General features: G+C 38.1%; 3 protein-coding genes across 4 annotated transcripts; 1 reads left to right on the forward strand and 2 right to left on the reverse strand.

Moving 5' to 3' along the window:
- The first annotated feature begins 336 nt into the window (after positions 1-336).
- On the forward strand, positions 337-6,943 carry adad1 (adenosine deaminase domain containing 1 (testis-specific)). 2 transcript variants are annotated; one of them, XM_077578527.1, is made up of 12 exons: positions 341-971; positions 1,612-1,679; positions 1,763-1,900; positions 2,001-2,171; positions 2,651-2,722; positions 2,854-2,979; positions 3,180-3,477; positions 3,977-4,052; positions 4,957-5,104; positions 5,178-5,412; positions 6,139-6,271; positions 6,380-6,943. In XM_077578527.1, the coding sequence occupies exons 2-12, from the start codon at positions 1,622-1,624 to the stop codon at positions 6,491-6,493; spliced, it is 1,569 nt and encodes a 522-aa protein (XP_077434653.1). In that variant the 5' UTR covers positions 341-971; positions 1,612-1,621; the 3' UTR covers positions 6,494-6,943. The 2 variants fall into 2 exon arrangements, with proteins under 2 accessions (XP_077434654.1, XP_077434653.1); XM_077578528.1 differs by lacking the exon at positions 2,651-2,722 and having other exon boundaries at positions 337-971.
- A 1,687-nt stretch (positions 6,944-8,630) lies between these two features.
- On the reverse strand, positions 8,631-9,893 carry LOC144058778 (uncharacterized). The gene is made up of 3 exons (XM_077577297.1): positions 9,752-9,893; positions 9,270-9,487; positions 8,631-9,189 (listed from the first exon to the last, which is right to left on the reverse strand). The coding sequence occupies exons 1-3, from the start codon at positions 9,891-9,893 to the stop codon at positions 8,974-8,976; spliced, it is 576 nt and encodes a 191-aa protein (XP_077433423.1). The 3' UTR covers positions 8,631-8,973.
- Positions 9,894-15,393: 5,500 nt separating this feature from the next.
- On the reverse strand, positions 15,394-18,732 carry il21 (interleukin 21). Its single transcript, XM_077578506.1, has 6 exons — positions 18,492-18,732; positions 18,315-18,356; positions 16,626-16,739; positions 16,488-16,538; positions 16,315-16,395; positions 15,394-15,475 (listed from the first exon to the last, which is right to left on the reverse strand). Exons 1-6 carry the CDS (start codon positions 18,687-18,689, stop codon positions 15,449-15,451), a joined length of 513 nt encoding a protein of 170 aa, XP_077434632.1. The 5' UTR covers positions 18,690-18,732; the 3' UTR covers positions 15,394-15,448.
- Between the last annotated feature and the right edge of the window lie 400 nt (positions 18,733-19,132).

Here is a 19,132-nt window from a genome sequence, read left to right on the forward strand (position 1 = left end):
ATGGTTTGTGGTTTACTACACCCCTAAGAGATTGTGTACTCGATCCTACGTAGTTGATGGGTAAATCCCGTTTTCACGTTTCCTTTTCAAGTATGAACTGACCTCGATCGTCATCATTCACTGTGGGCACACTTTACAGTTAATATCGTGTGAATGCTTGCCATTTCCCATCCAGAGTGGCGTAGTACGAACGTAATGTTGAAACCATTTTGAAGCAAATTCCACCTCAAACCACAACCAACTTGCTCACTTAACACGACTGGGGTTAATAAGGGACCTAAAAAAAAAAAAACAGGTTCCCTATTCCATGAGCATGTCCTATATGGCGTTTGCAGGTTCTCCCGTGTTTGTGTGGGGTTTCTCCAGGTACTCTGGCTTCCTACATTCCCAAAACATGCATGTTAGGTTCAATAGGGCCTACAAAGGAGTATCACAGAGGTCTGTGCTAAACCCACTACTGTTTCACCATCAGCACTCTCTCACGACTGCATCATTTACACTCAGAGACATCCCACAAAATTGTATATGTTTAACACCCAAACATTTATAGTATTCATCATGATTTCATCCAAGATGGAAAAGCTGTAATGCAGCTCACAAATGCTATAATCTTCCAACAGAAGTCAACCCCAAGTGTGAATGTCCTCGAGTTACGTCATACTCCACCTACGTCATTTCAAATTTACGGTGCCCGTGCCTCGTCCGTAGAACCTTCTTTTTCGTTAATTTCCTACAGCAATCACGCCATTTTTAAGTTATTTAAAGTTGTGTCGTTACCTCTATCGAGCAAGTCGGCTCGCCATCAGGCGCGTCACATTTCCGTGTTTAAGTTTGAATTAGCTCCGCTCTGCCATCTGAATGTCCGTGAGGCCCCCGAGGGTTGATTGCCTTTTCTTGTTCTGGAGCAAAGCAACGGGCTGTGTGGTTGAGTCGACCTGATTGTGAGCATACTAACATTTACTGCTGGACAGGTAAGGAGCCATATGGGAAATAAAACACAAATAAGGACTTTAAGACACAAGTAAAAATATTAAACTGTGTACTCTGTAACGTTTTGTAAGAAATTGAAAACTCGCTAACTTAATCGATTCCTCGCGTTTGTGTCCTAAATTAGTCCTTGTGGCGTTTTTAATTTTAACGAACGCCATGGAGGTATAACTGATAAGCTATAAGAATATTTTACATTGAGCGTCAAATTCAGTTTTCAACGGACGCCATGAAATGTTCACTGTGCGAATTTGGATTGTCGACGTCATGCTAACCATGATTGCTAATTAATTAGCTTCGGCCTAATTCGCGCTAGCCTGTGATTAGTACCGGTACAGTACTGTTATTGTAGTAAAGCATTCCGTAACTATACAGAAAGGCTATGTGCGGTAACTGCTACTAAAACAGTAAGGGGATGTAAAGGTAAACAAACATTAGTTAAAAACGTCTGTGATTCATTAACATTGCGTTTAATTGGCTAACTAATCTGTCAATGTGTTGTCAAATATCATCAAATGCTGAATCACGTTTGGCTTAATATATTGTGTTTTTGGTTTTGTACTTACTGTATTATTTATTTATTTATTTAATTACTTTTTTTTTTTTGTTTTGGTGGGGAGCCAGCTTTCCCCAAATGGCCAACACAGACAAGCCAAATGCTCAACTCAATAAAAACAGCAAGTACAATCCTGGTGAGTTCCCCAAAGAGACTTGGTGTATCATTAAATCAGTCATTTAAAAACTTAACGGGTTCCTTTTCCTTCAACACCCAAAGCTTGGCTCAAAGAAAGTTTTGGGTCAAAAGAGCTGATCAGCAGGTACCGAAGCGGTAAGACCCATGCTGTGTCTTTGCTGCATCAGCTGGCGCAAACTTTACAATTCCACCTGGACATCAAGGAGACGGTGACCACAGGTACGATAGAGAATAACATTTTTGAAAGCAAGCAAAAAAAAATGTGCCATTTGAAACATACAGTGTGACTCAAGCGGCATATTTCTTTCTGACTCTTAAGACAACGTAAGTGGATTGTTCTTCGCTTTTTGCGTGGTGGTTGACGGCGTCCAGTACAGAACCGGAATGGGGACGACAAAAAAGGAGGCCCGGCTCAAAGCGGCTGAGCTGGCTCTTCAGGACCTGCTGCCCACATTAGAGAAAGAGAAGGCTGACCCCCCTAAATTGTCTGGTGAGCCAGTATATATATATATATATATATATATGTGTGGAAATGCCACAAAAGTAAAACAAAACTATCACAATTGCATAACTTGAACTCAATAAGGGATTAATTCCACACATGCATATCTTTTCATTTGACTATTTATTATTATTATTATTATTATTTTTGCGATAACACCACAATATGGTATCATTGATGGTAATGAGGACAAATACAAATGCAACCATGAAACAGGAAATGGAACTTAATGCGACGTATAGGAAATTAAGCAAATTCAATGTCAGTTATATACACATATACATATGCTAAGAGAAATATTCTTATTGTATGCTGCAAGTCTCCTACTTTATTTTAATTTGAGTTTATAGTGTTTAACCTCTCTTAAAACTTGAATGGCCATTGAAGAACACATTGGACATCAGCCATCTTCACAAAGAGGGTTGTGTCAAGGAACTGACCCGGTTTGAGTATTTTATTTTTTTCAGCTCTTCCACCATTTCTGCCAGCTTTAGAGGAGTCCTCCCAATCAGGCAGCCAAGCCTACGCGCTTGTTCATGGTAGTCCATCCATTTTATGTGCTGCTTTTCTTCTCTTTTCACCAAAAAAATCTGATCAGGCACTTTTATCTGCTTCATTGGCGCAGTTACATTTCCTTCGCTACACAATTCTTTTATGTGTTACTTGACAGAGAGGAAGAGTCCCGCTAACCTCCAGATACCAAAGGCCGTCAAGGATCAACTCACCGAGTTGATGAACAGCCAACCGCAGTTCTCCGCCTGCACCGCCAGCGTCGCGGCATTCGTCATTCAGACTTGTGAGTGCATTCTGTGGCTACAAACAATTATGTAGATAGGATTTAAGTTGAACATTGTGCCGTTGGTTAGATCTCTGGTCTGCAGGTCAGGCAGGTTGAATCATTATTTTCCTAGATGAGCCTAATTAAAGGAGAAATACTGACCTTATCCCCTCACCCCAACCCCCAATCCTCTTTCCTTTTTAATTTGCTCTCTGTAGCCAGTGGATGTGAGGTGGTAGCCATGGGCACCGGCAACTACAGTGCCAGCGAGAGCGCGTCGACAAATGGACGCATTGTGCACGACTCGCACGCCGTGGTCACTGCCAGGCGGTCGCTTATGAGATTCCTCTACCAGCACCTGCTGATGTTCTTCAGCAAAACCACACACCTGATTGAGAAGTCCATCTTCCAGCCCAACGATAAAGACAATGGCCTCCTCAGCCTGAAGACTGGCACCACGCTGCACCTTTACGTCAACCAGGTTCCGATGGGCGCCGTTCAGATGCCCTCCAAAATGTAAGTAGCGACTGAATAATTGTAGGTGTATAGGACTGAATGCGTGTGTTGTACTTTTTGGTTTGTTTGTTTCCTAATGATTCCCAGAGATTTAGTTACCTTATTGCAAACAAAACTAATATGCTCTTTCCAACATCTAATGCCTATTTATTTGTTTGAAACCATTTTGGAAATGCCTGAAGGCCATTATTAAACTTCAGTAATGAGTGAAGAAACATTTCTGTTGGAAATAAGTAAATTGGTATCACCTACAAATAATATTGGATATAGAGTCGTTGATACTGTAGCAAGGTCATTCATATATGTATAAGAAACAATAATGGCCCTAAAATGGATCCTTGCGGTACCCCACATTGTATCATATACCTCTCAAACTCTATGCCATTCATACTAACATATTGTACTCTATTATGTAAATAATTACTAAGCCGCTTAAAAGATTGGCCATGAAATCCATATCTAGTCATTTTTGTAAGTACTTTGTACTTTGTATTCGCAGGTCCCTGAACCCTTGTTCCGTATCAACATGGCAGATGAACAATGAGATGGGCCTGCACGTGTCAAGGGAGGGCAAGGTGTTGGACTTTTATTCTGGAAATTTGTATGTTGTAAATTTGATAACTTACTGGACGACAGTGACGTAGTGGTTAGCATGCCTCATAGTTCTGAGGTTAAATGTCAATTTTTGAGAAGCGGTATATAGCATTACAAAAGGAAATAAGGGTAGATATAGAATATATAGATAATAGGGGTGTCAGGCGATTCTTTTCTTAATCGTAATTAATCGCATTACTTCAGTATAGTTAACTCATGATTAATCGCACATTTTATCTGTTCTAAATGTACAATAAAATATTTTTCCCTTAAATTTTAACCTAAAAGTGGGGAAAAAAATGTTAAGCTTATAGAAATATGACTGCATCTTTTAGTCATTGATAGTCATTTCATAATAATTCATAACATTTAATTAAAAGTAAACAGATGTACTCAACTGTAAAAAACGAGTGTGAGAAAGATTTGTGTTGAGGTCATTTTTCTGCCACTAGATGGCCTAATTGCATTTGTAAGATGTTGGTAACAGCTCAGTGCATTTTTCTTTTCATATTAACATGCTATTTATTCTTTATCATGAAGTAACTTCAGAAGTCTGCACAAATATATGCATTATTATTACCTTTATTACTGCTAAATTTTGACATGGACGTGTCTGCTGCGTTGCGACTGGAATTCCCCCGGCACAGGCTTTCCAAGTAAGGGGCTGTCATTAATCACACGTTTAAAAAAAAAACACACAAAAAAAAACATACTAATTTTGACACCTAATAGATATATCAAGCTGCTTTTTTTATTTTTATTTTTCAACCAATGAGGACCATTTAGCCAGAACCGGTGACATATTATTCCAATATAAATAAAGTCACTGAATTTGTGTTTGGCTACATAGATTCAGCTGTATTTTAAACTTGCTCCCTTTTTCAGATGTACTCGGTTTTCTCCAAGCACCCCAGCACCAAAATTGTCAGCGTGTCACCCATGGACAAGATCACCCAATGGCAAGTGCTGGGCTACCAGGGAGCCTTACTGAGCCACTTCATCGAGCCTGTCTACGTCCAAAGTATCCTCGTAGGCAAGTGGATGCTCAATGGACTGTTGTAATCATATCATCCGTCATCATAATCACTTTTCACGAACCCGTCCAGGTGACTCAGGCGGCGGGGACATCCGTGGCATGGACATGAAGGTGAACCGGCGCACGGAGGGCATCACCGCGCTGCTGCCCATGTTGTACTGCATGATGCGGCCTCACGTCAGCACGGTACCCTCTGTAGCCTGCAGCAGTGCTGACAACGGCTTGGTAACCTACTGTTTCAACTGGAGCGAAGGCGACCACTCCATTGAGGTGGTGGACGGTCTGATTGGAAGGACCACAGCCGAGTAAGCGAGAGAGAAAAGACGTATTTATACGTTTAAAATAATAATAATAATAAATTAATCCTAGAGCATACAGAAGGCTTTGATGCAGCCTCTGAACTGAAAAGAATGGTTGAAGCAGTGGTAGTTATTACAAAAACGGCCACCAGGTGGCAGCAGAGTACAAGAGATCAAGCAGGGCCATGTTGCAAAAAAAGCTGTAAAACGCAAACAGAAATATATTTTTTACCTGATTAAAGAAGAGACTCTAATCTTTCTTTTGGTGTGTTCCATGTTTTTATAGAATTAGAAAACAATATTCTGTGGACCTTGCAAAATCAGTCAAAATCCAGTCAAACAGCCAGGAGCGAAGGGGGTTGCTTTAGTGAAAATGGCTGGGGGTGAATGAGTTAATAATGAAAGTAACACGCACACGTTATAATCACAAAGTGTTACGCAACTATTGATATCAGCAAGGATGAGATGAGAATATTATCATAATTATAAATTCTAAAATTCCAGAAAAAAGTAAGATACAAAAAATATATATATCTGGCCTTTAAAATTATATTTTCCTATGAATTTATGGGCAAAAGAGATACTAAATTAATCGATTCATTGTTTTATGAATCGATATCAGACTCGAAAAGGAAAATCGATTTGATATCGATTAATTGATTTTTTTTTTTTTTATTCAGCCCTACTGCTGTGTCGCAAATCAGGTTACCGTGATCTCCATATTTTAAATAGGTCTCCCTTCAAGAGTGGATCCGCTCTGGCAAGCCGCCTGTGCAAGGCGGCGATGTTGCACCGCTTCAAGGTGGTGGCCAAAGAAGCCAAGAGGGAGGACTTGCTTGCCACAAGTTCATACGGAGAAGCCAAGGTAACCCAAAGGAGCCCTTCTGCTTTTTCGTCTAGTACAGGGTGGGGCATGCTTTCTTTATTGTCCGTCTTTCACAACAGTAATCATATCATGTTTTTGTCAATGAAGAGCACGGCGAAGCTGTACCAGCAGGCCAAGAATTTGCTGAGGACGTACATGATGCAGCAAGGCTTCGGATCCTGGCCAGACAAGCCCATGGTCAGTGATAACTTCAACATGTAGAAGAATAAGAATGAAGAGATGTTTGTTTGTTGTTGTTGAGCTCATAGGTATCCAGAGGTCTTTATGGTCAAATAAGTAAGGACAAACAAATCTAATACATTAGTAGTGATTGTTTACAGTTGGTCCACTTGCATAGTTGTTTCTTTAGGTGTAAGATCAACACATAATGTTTCTGTGTTGAGGGGGGAAAAAAGCTTCTCTTTTCCAGGTGTGTAGCCGAAATGGCCTGTACTATTTTTATTTTTTATTTTTTTAAGTTTTATATGAGCATATAAGTGCAGGTGGTGTATGTAAGCTGTAAGCCAAAGAAAAATGTTAGAACCCCTGTAAAACAACATCCAAGATGAACCATTTGAATTAGAGATGTAGGTTATATGTTTCATTGCATTCTAACATGTTGCACAATTTCAAAAAAATATACATACAAATTAAAATTATAAATAGAAATCAGTTTGTTCCTTGTAGTCATTTGTGGGGGGGAAAAAGTATCAAAGCTGCTGCTTCATGCATGAAGACAGCAAATGGGACTTAACACATTAACATTTCAAAGTTAAATTTCTGCCACCTGCAAACTTATTTTCACCGCATTTCAAAATACTGCATTTCTTGGCGTTGGGTTTTGATCCCATATCGGCCACTCCTGGCGGTCTCATTTAGTTCTTAAATATGAAGCAAAAGGCCTTATAAATATCTTGAATTTGCCTTCCTCCAACAGCAAACCCTGTCTGACCACTTAAGTCTGTGATTTGTTTTGTTTGTGTAGTTGCGCAAGCGGGCAGGAAACACACTTAGGTTTCCTGTATGTGTTTGTAAGTGCGAGACATTATTTACTTTGATCACTCTCGTCAATTGGCAAGTTTTCTTGTTTCGCTGCTTACAAGAGGAAATATGGAATTGTGTGCTAGGATCAAGACTTTTCATTGTATGTACAGCTCTCAATTTCACTTTATTGAATATTTTTTTATTCATACCAATTTCCCAAAGTTTAAGTTGTGCTCTCTATGAAGTCATCCGAAGCATACCGTTTATTGGATTTTTTTTAGTAAAAAGCTGTACATGAAAAGGATGTTTTGTATATTATCCTTCTTTCTGCGTTACTGTACTACTTATTTATTCATTTATATTGTGAGTTTGTTAAGGTGTGGTTTTATTGTAAATTTTAAATGTTTGAAGAATAGGATACTTGATTTGGTTGCGGATTTCCCATGTAGTGGAAACATCACCAAACACAAGCAACTTCTTTGAGCTTTTGTGCCAGTGATCATAAACTAAGGCAGGAGTAGGATTAATAGCATTTCTCTGCGTTTCGATGGGGAATGATGATTTGAAGTGTGAATGAAGTGTTACAAGCATGGTCATGGAATTAGTCAAACTCACATTTTCGGAAATAGGTCTCACAAAGATTTAATTGGTTGTTTAATTTCAGAAAATAAACTATTTGTATACAATATAAACCTTAAGAACAAAAAAAAAAATAATCTAATTTCCATAACATGACCCATTTACGAATGCTAGTCCGCCTGCACTTGACAAATTTTAGTTGGATCTGCATTGAAGTACTGTTTGCCGCAATTTCGCAAGTGTTAAGTGTTAATGTTAAGTCTGAATAAGCCCACAAAGGTGGAAGTTTGCGACTCGTCTGTCTGCAGACAAACAGGATGTGAATTTTTTTTGCCTTTGTGGTTACACAATTTAAACACATGAAAGCTTTGGCCTCAGAACTAGCAGCATTTACACCAAGACGCCATGCAGAAGGATTTATGATCTGACTTTTTTTTTGCATCATTATGCAAATTATTATAAGTCTGTCCGTCATAGAGACTTGTAGACCTGCTTAAGGCGACCGTAGAAAAAAAGTACCGAATCCCGGGATGACTTGACATCAACTTTGCTATGACTGAATTTTCCGTCTTTGTTCCGGTGGGCAGCCTGACGAGTGAATACAGCCTTAATGTTGACAGCGTTCAACCTCCTACAGCAGCGACACGTCAGTCTCACGTCCGTTCTCCCACGTTGATTTCATAGCCTCGCGCGTGTATGGAAAATGTTAGGAACAATTGTCTTCAGTCACAGTCCTTTTTGATTTCTGATTCTTTGTGCAAAAAAATAACAATCATTTCAACACAATTTCTTTTGAGATTATGTTTATTAAGTTATAAGTTCAGGTGCACACAATCAAGCAGTGTTTTAAATAACAATAAATATATAAATAGGGTTCTTCAAATGTGGACACAATCTCTTCCACAAAAATCCAGACTGGAACTACTTCCTATGTCGTAAAATCAATAAGTATACACTGCTTAAAAAATTTAAAAAACGGGAAAAATGTTGGTGTTTCCAGGGAGGGAAAAATCAACTCGTTTCACCCTTAATTTGACAAAAATCAGCTGTCAAAACATTCAGTCGCTCAAAAGTGCACATAGGTGGTTATAAATAGAGCAGTGTTAAAAAATAATAGATATCAAATACATCAAGTTATCTCAGTCAAAAATTTTGACCCCCGTAAAGAAAACTTTGTGACCGCTCGAGTCAATCTCAGTGTCGCGGCGCTTCCTGCCTACAGAGGCGTTCGTTGACGACTTCGGAGGCGGCATATTCTTCAGAAGCTGAAGCAGCGACTTCATATTGTTGAGAAAGCCTCTCAAAGGCGTTTTAGGCCAGCGCTCGCAAGCACATTGGCTGGAATTGGTCAGTGGCTATCAAAGGGGGGGAAATAAGCACATTTGAGCGCTGCCATCGTTTGATCTCGTTAATAAAAGCATGATGCAATACTCACGTGACTGGCCTTCCACTTGCCAATGGTTTTGTTAAGGAATTCCACGGCGTCGCTGATGTAATCATGAGGGTTGTCGCACTGCTTTCGGATTTCGCCGTCCAGTTCTTTCAAACAGCAGTCCAGCGCGTTTGTCACGCATAATGCCTGTGTGAGAGAGAGAGAGAAGAAATGTTGATTTGGAAGCTTCCTTTGGCTGCGAGGCATCAACACCGGCCGTGCTTACTTCCTGTACTAGACAACCTCGAGTGCGGTTTAGAGAAAGCTACGCTAAATTAGCTACTTTGATACAGGGAGAGAACCCAATGTGACCTTGTTATCTCTCCCAGCATCAAAGACACATGAAAGTGTGTATTACCTTACCTCATCATTTGCAAGGTTCAAAACGACATTTGCGGGAGCGTAGAATGTCGAGTTTGAAGGCTGTGAGGACATAAATAAATGTCAACATTCATTTTTAAAAGGTATGAAGTACATAGTCTTACACAGCACACTTAAATTAAGACTCACGCATTTAACATATTGCTGCATAAAGGAGATCTTGGCGTCACTCAAAGGCTGCGAGTTTGCTAGAAGGTTTGCAGAGATGACGCAAATCCAAAAGAAAGTCATCAGGATGTTCTCCATGGTGGTCTTGAGGGACAGGAGCAGGTTAAAAGCTGTTGGTGTTGTGTTATGCGCCCCTCTGGGTTGAGTTTAATTTATATAGCTGGAGGACTGGAAAGGGTGGGCTGAATAGGTATCAGCCTAATGCATACAACCTTGTCTTTTTTTTTCCTATAGTCTTGGGATTTTTTTTGTCGTGGTGCTTCTACAAGGAAAAAAATCCCCCATGTGGCCACTTGTAACCTGTGAAAGTAGGTTGGTTGTCCTTAGTTTGTGGTGCACAAACTTTTTTCTTATTAATCACAAACACAACTTACTGAATCGGGAAAATGAGACTGAAGTTGAGTTGTAATAATGCGGTAAAATAAAGTGGCAATGCATGGAATTATTATTTTTTTTATCATTTGACGAGAACCAAGTCATTAAACAAGAGAAAAATGAATGAGAATAAAGTAAGGCTGAAGGAGAAAGTCATTATTTTGGGATTAGTCATATGAGAAAATAAATTATAATCTTAGGAGAATAATGTTAAAATTATACAAGAGAAAAGTGTACGTGATCTAAGATTAAAGTGGTAATACAAAAAACTCGCACATTTATTGCATTAAAGTCGCAAACGTGTCATAATCGTAAGTGAATTGAGGCATAATACAAGAAAAAAAGACAATCATTCGAGAATAGTTATAATACAAAAAGTAAATGGTACATTTAGGCGACTAAAGTCAATAATACAGCACATAATTATCTTTCGATAAAGATGTAGATGATGAACTACAGGAGAAATCATAATCTCATTAAATGGTCCTAATATTACTAGATTAAATCGCAATCTTAGAATTAAGCCATTACAACGGAAAAGTCCACATTTTTAAAGAATAAATTGTTATAAAAAAGTTGTAATCTCATGAGAATGTCATTAAAAAAAGTTATCCTTATGAGAATAGGTTTGTAACAATACAAGAAATAGTGATCATTTTACAATACATTTACAATCATTACACGATTATAATATTACAAGAGATTTAAAATTCATATAAAAAAATTGTGATAATACATGAAAAAAAATCTTTAGAGAAAGTTTTAATAAAAGAGAAAAATCGTATGAGAATGAAGTGGCAAAAGGTCATAATTTTACACAAATGAAGTCATAGTCCTAAAAATCATTACACAATTATAATATTACAAGAGATTTAAAATTCATATTAAAAAATTGTGATAATACAAGAAAAAAAATCTTAAGAGAAAGTTTTAATAAAAGAAAAATCGTATGAGAATGAAGTGGCAAAAGGTCCTAATTTTACACAAATTAAGTCATAGTCCTAATTTTTTTTTTTATCTTTCAATTATTAAAGTCATAAAACAAGAAAAACATGGTCGTGGAACAAATTCAACTGGTAAGAACACGGCACCACGAAATTTAACTTTGTATTGCAAAGCTTGTTCAAGATGTTTTCATCCCTTTTGCGTTACTATAGTGCACATGATGTGTTTTAAGTAGAACAATACTTTTTAAATCGATTCAGTGATTTTATGATCTAAAGAAAGAAAAAATCAATTCCTTTCACCAATCTCCTCTTGTGCTAAAGCTATTCTAAAGGTCCTTGTGTATGTTGGCTTTGCGTCATCGACAGAGCGCAGGGATTTCCCCGTTTGCAAGTGAAAATAAGTTGGAACAATGTGTTGAGGCTGAGCAAGTCATCATCGATGACATCTCATAATGACCATAGAGCGAGTACCTGATGTATTGGACCAAAATGTTTCCAATCAGCACTAGTTTCATGTTGGGTCATGACAAAGCACTGTCTTTCCTCAAACATTTTCACCTAAAGGTCCACTCAACCAAAATGTGGACCACCTACTCTTCAAATATGAAAAGACAGCGCATCACACTACCAGCTACTACTCAAACCAATCATGTAAAACAGTTGGAACGTATGTGGTTAGGGTAGTCGACACAACTCGATTTTTGCGGTTTTAGTGAAGTTCAGTGAATGTCTGTAGACCACAGGGATATGTTCTTTGACCCATTTGTATTAGGTAAAAAAAAAAGTAATATAAATAAACTCATATGCTACCAAAAACATATAAATATGTTCTATTTTGAATATTACCATGCTCCCAAAGATGTATTTATACGTTTTTTTTTTACAGAAGGATTTGATGCAGCCTCTGAACTGAAGAGAACGGTTGAATCAATGGTAATTATTACAAAAAAAACGGTCAGCAGGTGGCAGCAGAGTATAAGAGCTCCACCAGGGCTATGTTTCAACAAGCCGTTTTGCCCACTGTTTTGAACAGATTTGTGAATCATGATAAAACTTAGCTATATTCTAATGCTAATTGCTGCAAAACGGAAACAGATACAAATATACTTTTTTTCTGATGAAAGAAGAGGCTCTAATCTTTCTTTTGGTAAGTTCCATGTTTTTATAGCAGTAGAACGCAATGTTCTGTGGGCCTTGCCAAATTAGTCAAAATCCAGTAAAACAGCCGGGAGCGAAGGGGGTTGCTTCGGTGAAAATGGCTGCCAGTGAATTAGTTAAATGTAGGCATGAAAAAAAGCTTGACGAAGTAGGCTCCATTTTCCCCAAATCAATATTGAGGTTTTTCATTAAAATGTATTCTTGCTGATTTATATTTTATATATTTTCGTACTCTCTTCTGAGGGGTGACTAATAAAAGGTTGGGCAAATAAATCAGCGCCTCACCAAAGTGCAGCGCGTAACGAGGTCGCTGGGTGTGGTGACACCGTGATACGGGTGAAGGCGGCGTGCCTGCAGGCAAAGTGCAAATGGTGGCGGTCACAATGAGCACCATCTGAGTACATGGGAAGGAGGGGGGGGGGGGGTTCGTATTAGCTCATGGAATCACCAAAAGACCAGCGTGTTGCGAACGAAGGTTTTGTGTCGGAACATACGGTACTATTAAATCAACGAGATAAGAAGGCGCGAAGCCGTGTGATATTTTATATGTAAGTAACAAAATCTTAAACCCTAAAATGAGTGCTTGACAAATAAATACAAATAATAGCTGTACTTGATGGTTTCTCTAAGATGTTTAGCTTTTCCAGACATACAACTGTTTCACCACAGTTTGTGTACAGCGGTTTCAGCCGTGAAAAGGGAAATTCCACACATGACATTTTGCTTTATGCTTTTTAAATATGCTGTATATACGGTTTACAAGCCATAGATCCCTTGCACCTTCCAGCTGCAGGCCTGGTTGGACGTGACCAAAAACGTCTGGTCTTCACAGGTGTGACGTAAACCTCGGTAAAATCTGAGTGGTGTTGAAATCCCCCGGTCATGTGACCACGTGACGTGCCCGAGTGTCTGGCACCTGCCAGCTGGTATTTGCACAGCTGTCATTGCGTGAACCAATTGTAGGCTTTTTTTTTTTTTTTTACTTTGTTGTATAACATGTCATCATAAATCATGTCCTCGTTGATATTGATGGCAGATTTGGTGAATGCACAATCCTCACTGTCATTATGCTTGATTATTCACTTTAAAAGTGTGATATAAACCATGAATCTTGTCAAAATAAACCCCTTCATTGTGATGTCTTAAAAGGAACCCCGACTGTAATGACAAGTTTGCTCTATATTATTTATTTGGCTGTTACCAACATAACTATGAGACTCATTTTTCAAAAATCATTTCCAGTTTAATACATTTTGTAGAAACTTTATTTGGACCAGGGATGTGATTTTTCCGCTAATTCGCGGAATTCCGCTTTTTTTATCCCCCCCCCAAAAAAAACCCGATTTTTTTTATTTTTTATTTTTTATTTTTTTTGTTTTTTTTAGTAGTTCATTGTGTATGCACATGACTCCGACAGATAACATCTTCTGCTATAACAGACATTTGTGGTATGCTCTAATATGAGTTACTTTTCATTTGGTCATGATACAATTATTTGTTCATGAAATTTGAACTCTTCAACATTATTTATGTGTTAACTTAGTAATCACATTAGTTAGATATGATGATATTCTCAGTGATAGTTTTTAAAAGCAAAGGCAGTCCAATGTTTTTGAATGTGACTGATTTTGAGTTGACTAAAACTGCCATTTTATATGGGATAGTTCAATATACATTGAACATTTATGCTGTTGTTTTGTCTATTTCTTTGTCATGTGAGTGCCAGCGGCCCCCAGACCCCCGGCTAAATTTTCAGATAATTTCACTTTGGCCAAATCACATCCCTGTTGGACGTACGCCATTGTTATTCACGTCGCTACACCGTCAGTGCGTAGCGCCGTAGAATGGCGGCTGGCTCTCTGCCAAACAATGTGAAACGCCTATAAAGAAATCTAGGTAAGCCTCTGTAGCGTTCCAAAAGGGACGATCAAGAATGTTGATTGCGTCTGGTGAGTGACAAGAGCACGGCGTTGGGGGAAGGTGACTCCCCCGATCGCATGTTGTTTCTTTAGGAACGCTACGAGGCTCAACTTACTTTCTTTGTAGGCGTTGCACATTGCTCGGCAGAGAGCCTGCCGCCATTCGACGTCACTACGCACTGAGTGTGTTGCAATGTGAATAACAATGGCGGTGTACGTCCAATTAAAGTTTCTACAAAATGTGTTAAACTGGAAATGATTTTTGAAAAATGAATCCCATAGTTATGTTAGTAACAACCAAATAAATAATATAGAGCAAACTTGTCATGACTGTCGGGGTTCCTTTTAACAATATGCCATTACAAATACGCCATCTTTGTTTGAACTCCATCATAAGCCCAAGGACCTGTATTTATTTTAACATATTTTAAATAACATAAAATGTTCAGACCAGGAATACTCGCTCTACTCATATAATACAGTGAGCCCTGCTGTGACCAGCAAACATCTGCAAGTACTGATTTTGACACACCCCTATAGAGGTTGAAATTGCCTGTGGAACCCACAAGATGGCAGCAAAGGATTACTTTTCTCTAGATTAAGCTCCTCTAACTCATTTCAATTGTTCTTTGGTACCGAAATACCACCAGATGGCGCCAAAGCATTACTGTTATTGTATACAGTGAGCTGTCTTAATGATATTGCTAATTGCAATATTGCTGATCAGTCTCTTGATTTTTGCTGTCCTGCCTTGGTTATTTATGCTAACAATAAATTACCAGCCAGGCACTTTCATCTGAAGGCAGGCGGTAATTCTGTCAAAATCATGCTTTCAAACCTTTTTCAAGACATGAAAGAGTAATCACATTTGTATGCATGTTTGTCAAAAATCAAAACAAATGACAAAACATCGGCCTTAAGTTATTTTTTATTTTCTATAAATAGTTATATAAATGTCAATACAAAATAATCTTTGTCTAGATGTCTTTATACATAGTATAAATCGCATCAGATGTCACTGTAGAGTCTCACATTGAAATTAAAGAAGCTTTTGACAATGAAGCAAACCAAATACCAAGCCCACCAGAGGGCGATAAAGAGGCTTTTTAAGAAGCCGTCTCTTCAGAACAGAGAAATAAATAAATAAGTTAAATAAATAGGCCACAGCTTTTTTTGGCCGTCTTTTCTCAGCAATAGTGTCTTCTTTTTTTCTGGACTTGAACTTCCTTTCTGTTCAGTTGTTGCTCAGTCTGCTGATAGCCTAAAAGGAGACGCAATATTTTTCATTACTACGCATTTTCATTAAAATGTCTTCTTTTTTCACATGAATACACAATTTCATATACTAATTGCATTTACAGGCACATAAAGGAACACACTTGCAAAAAAAATTTGCAATAATGAGTAAATGCAGGTACCTGCTTGATGAAAAATCACTTCACATACTTTATTGCTCACTTATTCTTCCATATTTAAGCTATTGTATTGAGGTTTGGGGAAATACTTACAAAACCAACTTGAAAATGCTATTTAGCTGGTCGGATTATGCACAATGTCGGAATCAGGGCCCATACAAACGCACTGTTCGTAGAATCTCGCTAAAAGCTTAAACGATCTATTAAAACTCAAATCTCTATTAATATTATATGAAACAAATAGCAGTCAACTTGGTGGGGGGCTATATTGAATTAGCTAACGATGTTTCCGTTAGCTTTTGTCAACAATCGTAGACATGCTGGAAGCTTTGCAGTCGACTCATTCATTGTACTTTTGTTTTTGTTTTTTTAGGTGTAAAATATGGAAGTTTGCATCCATTAAGCCAATTTATTTATACACAAAGTAGTGCATGGGACTGCAGTAATATTAGACCGTGTGGAAAAAGGATATTTTGCGAATCTTCATAAGAATTTTGTATCGACCTTTTTTCCTCATGAAATTATTTGAGTTATTCCGTTAATGGTTTTAGTCTTACTCTTTCAACGGGTGTCCTGCAGAATTGGCCATGACGTAAAACAATAGGGAAACATTAGTTCCGCGTGTCCAAACTGAACAGCAACATGAGAAAGAGGTGGAACTTTTCGATAAAAGTCGATAACTCACCCTTTGAATGAGAGACTCCAGTCGGCTGACGAATTCCCGAGCAGTTGCCTTTGGATGCGAATCACACGTTTGGCAGGTGGACTAAAAAAAAAAAAATTGGAAGTAGACTTTTTGAACGTCATCAAATATGACAGACCTGTTTTAAAAGTAGAGGAGAAAAATGACTCCCTTACCACAGCATTTCCAGATTTATTTCCAGATTTACAAAAGTCCAGACCTCTCTCCTGGAAGACAACGTATATATTTATTTATTTAAATGTAATCAGTTACACGGCACCGGAACGCCAACTACTTCAAAGACTTCTACTTACAGTGATGTGATGCTTGAGGCTCCGGTAAAGTTTGACTTGCTTCATTTCCGTCACGTTGAACTGCACACGCAAACTATTCCGGAAGCATCGTATCGCTGACAGATAGCAACAGTCCTGAAAACAAACAAACAAACACAAGAAACACTTAATCTTTCTCAACATACTCAAGAAATCAGTTTGCGACTTTCTAGCTGGGGCATTTAGTCTGTTATTTATTCATTTTTATTTCGACGGCGATGTTTTGTTTCCCATTTATGCTTGTGGTATGCCAGCAAAATTTGACATCTAAAAAAAAATCATTTTAGGTTTAATCAGTCAATTTTCGTGTCCATCGAAAACAAACTCATCCTGAAGATTTAGTCTGCTTGCTACCAAATTTTGAAGCATGTGTAGGAGATTCCAAATGATGAAATAGGACTGAGTAAAAAAATTAGGAAAGACACCAGAACTCAACCAGCCATTTTAAGGTACCGTAATTTGGGGCATATCCCGGGGTTTCTTAGTAAATCTCGACGAGATTAAATTTGATTACTCATCACATTTTGACCGAGAGAGAAAGAGAGAGAGCAAAATCGCGGAAGTGTGAAAAAGAAACAAAAAAACAACAACAACAGGAAGCGACTTGTCGAGTGGTAGACGTCTGATGAGAAGGAACAAGTATTACAAGTTGTGCTTTAAACTTTTAAAATTGATGTCAGTTGTACTTGTTTGTGAAAGTTCCTTTTTAGTTTGATTGTAGAATAGTTGCAATAGTAATAACAAAATAAAGAGGATTATTCACTTTTGCTTTCAGCCAAATACAAATATAATAATAAAAATAGACCATTATTTATGCTATGTTTTCTCCTGGTCAAACAAGAGTTAAAAACTAACATGGGAATACAAATAAAAATATGTAAATGTATACACACACACAAAATAAAATTTTTTTAGTACTCCAGTTTAAATAAAGGGTTTTAAAAAAGGTCAAACTGAAATGAAAATGCATCTGTGCCATTATTTTTTTAGGTCTTAAAATCGAAGTAATAATACAAATATGTTTAAAAAAAAATAACTAGATAAATAGATGCTTTATTTATCGTCAAGGGAAATTTACTGCATTTGTACCATATTTTAGCGTTTTTAATTTTGCTCAAGTGAAGGTTTAATTAAGATACAATAAAAATAAAATAATTAAAATTAAAAAAATGAGATTGTTCAATCTTATTATTGGGTTTTTGTACTGGTCAAAAGTAAGTAAAAAATAATAGCAATGATCATAAAATAAGTACATGTGAAAGTACCAAAAGTCTTTTTTGAATATTAATACCAAAACTACTAATATGTACTACTACTTTTAGTAAAAATTTAAATAAAAGCGAAATACAAATAATTGTTTCTATAATATTTATTCATTTTAATAACAGTGCAAAAGCTCCAATTCAAAGAATGCACTTGCAAATAACCCTCACATATTTTACTGCATTGACACTGATTAATTTTCATGATCAACTAATTTAGGGCTGTAAACGAATCCCATCTCATTTTCATGATTTAATTTGTTTTTACCTTTCGAGGCCGCTTGGTTGCGTGAGTCATTAATTGAGGTTCTCCTACTCACCCAAGTGTGAACGTAACGCTGACTAACCGACCGCAACTATTAAATGCGGCCCAGACACAAAGATAATAACATGCCGTAGTAACACTTACCTCAATATTCTGCGGCGGCGTGTTCACCAGCAGCTCCCTGCACTGTAGGACACAAACAAGGTGTTGAGTACGAACATGGAAAACATATTTTTTGATTTCTTTAGAGAAAGCAAGTGAACTCACAATAACCCTTATAAATTGATTTGTAAAACAAAGCCAGTAAACGGGCGCGCTTACCTCTAGCGATTCTTTAACGTCACCGAGTTGCTTCAAAACTTCGACCAGTTTCCTCTCCTCCAGCGTCGCGCCGCTGACGAAAGCAGCGCAGCAAACTGCGAGAAGGCACAAAACAAGTTTCATGTTGATGTTCCAGTAAGCGGCAACAAAGAGCTTGGCAAGACGTTTGTACGTTTTTCTGGAAGTGACGCTCGTCATGTCGCTGGCCTTTTTTTATACGCATCCCAGGGGACGCAGGAAAACCGCCCGTCGAGAGTTGGAACCCTGCAGAAACTCGTATGACTAATGACTTTTTCTTTTCCACTGGCAGTCACACCGCCGCGTGGCGTCAAAAGATGCGTGTGCGCGTCGCCGCCCGTAGGTTGCGAGCGGCGTTTTCGAGCGCGGCAGGAAGAAGCAGGGAAGGTACCACTTCCCATTCTCGCCGCGGTCGTAGCGCGTCGTAGTGATGCTGACAACCGCACTATTATCACGCACATGTGATGATGACGACAGAGAGAACCCTCTTGTTGACGGTGGGGGGGGAATACATTACAGACCCACCCGCAATTGTATAGGGCTGCACATTTTCAGCAATAAATTCTCCACAAAATTTTCTTTACAATATGTTCTATGTAGCCCCACCAGTTGAAACATGATAT

The sequence above is a fragment of the Vanacampus margaritifer genome, chromosome 10 (assembly GCF_051991255.1).
Source record: "Vanacampus margaritifer isolate UIUO_Vmar chromosome 10, RoL_Vmar_1.0, whole genome shotgun sequence".
In the NCBI taxonomy this organism is placed as follows: domain Eukaryota; kingdom Metazoa; phylum Chordata; class Actinopteri; order Syngnathiformes; family Syngnathidae; genus Vanacampus; species Vanacampus margaritifer.

Coding starts and splice junctions, on each gene's coding strand:
- adad1 (XM_077578527.1), top strand. CDS start 1,622: ATGGCCAACACAGACAAGCCAAATGCTCAACTCAATAAAAACAGCAAG. Junction 2,723..2,853: donor AGCCTACGCGCTTGTTCATG/GTAGTCCATCCA, acceptor GTTACTTGACAG/AGAGGAAGAGTCCCGCTAAC. Junction 2,980..3,179: donor GGCATTCGTCATTCAGACTT/GTGAGTGCATTC, acceptor TGCTCTCTGTAG/CCAGTGGATGTGAGGTGGTA.
- LOC144058778 (XM_077577297.1), bottom strand. CDS start 9,893: ATGGAGAACATCCTGATGACTTTCTTTTGGATTTGCGTCATCTCTGCA. Junction 9,488..9,751: donor TCTTAATTTAAGTGTGCTGT/GTAAGACTATGT, acceptor ACAGGAAGTAAG/CACGGCCGGTGTTGATGCCT. Junction 9,190..9,269: donor GCAAGTGGAAGGCCAGTCAC/GTGAGTATTGCA, acceptor CCCCTTTGATAG/CCACTGACCAATTCCAGCCA.
- il21 (XM_077578506.1), bottom strand. CDS start 18,689: ATGACGAGCGTCACTTCCAGAAAAACGTACAAACGTCTTGCCAAGCTC. Junction 16,740..18,314: donor CGCCGCCGCAGAATATTGAG/GTAAGTGTTACT, acceptor GTTTGTTTTCAG/GACTGTTGCTATCTGTCAGC. Junction 15,476..16,314: donor TGGAGTCTCTCATTCAAAGG/GTGAGTTATCGA, acceptor GTCTCCTTTTAG/GCTATCAGCAGACTGAGCAA.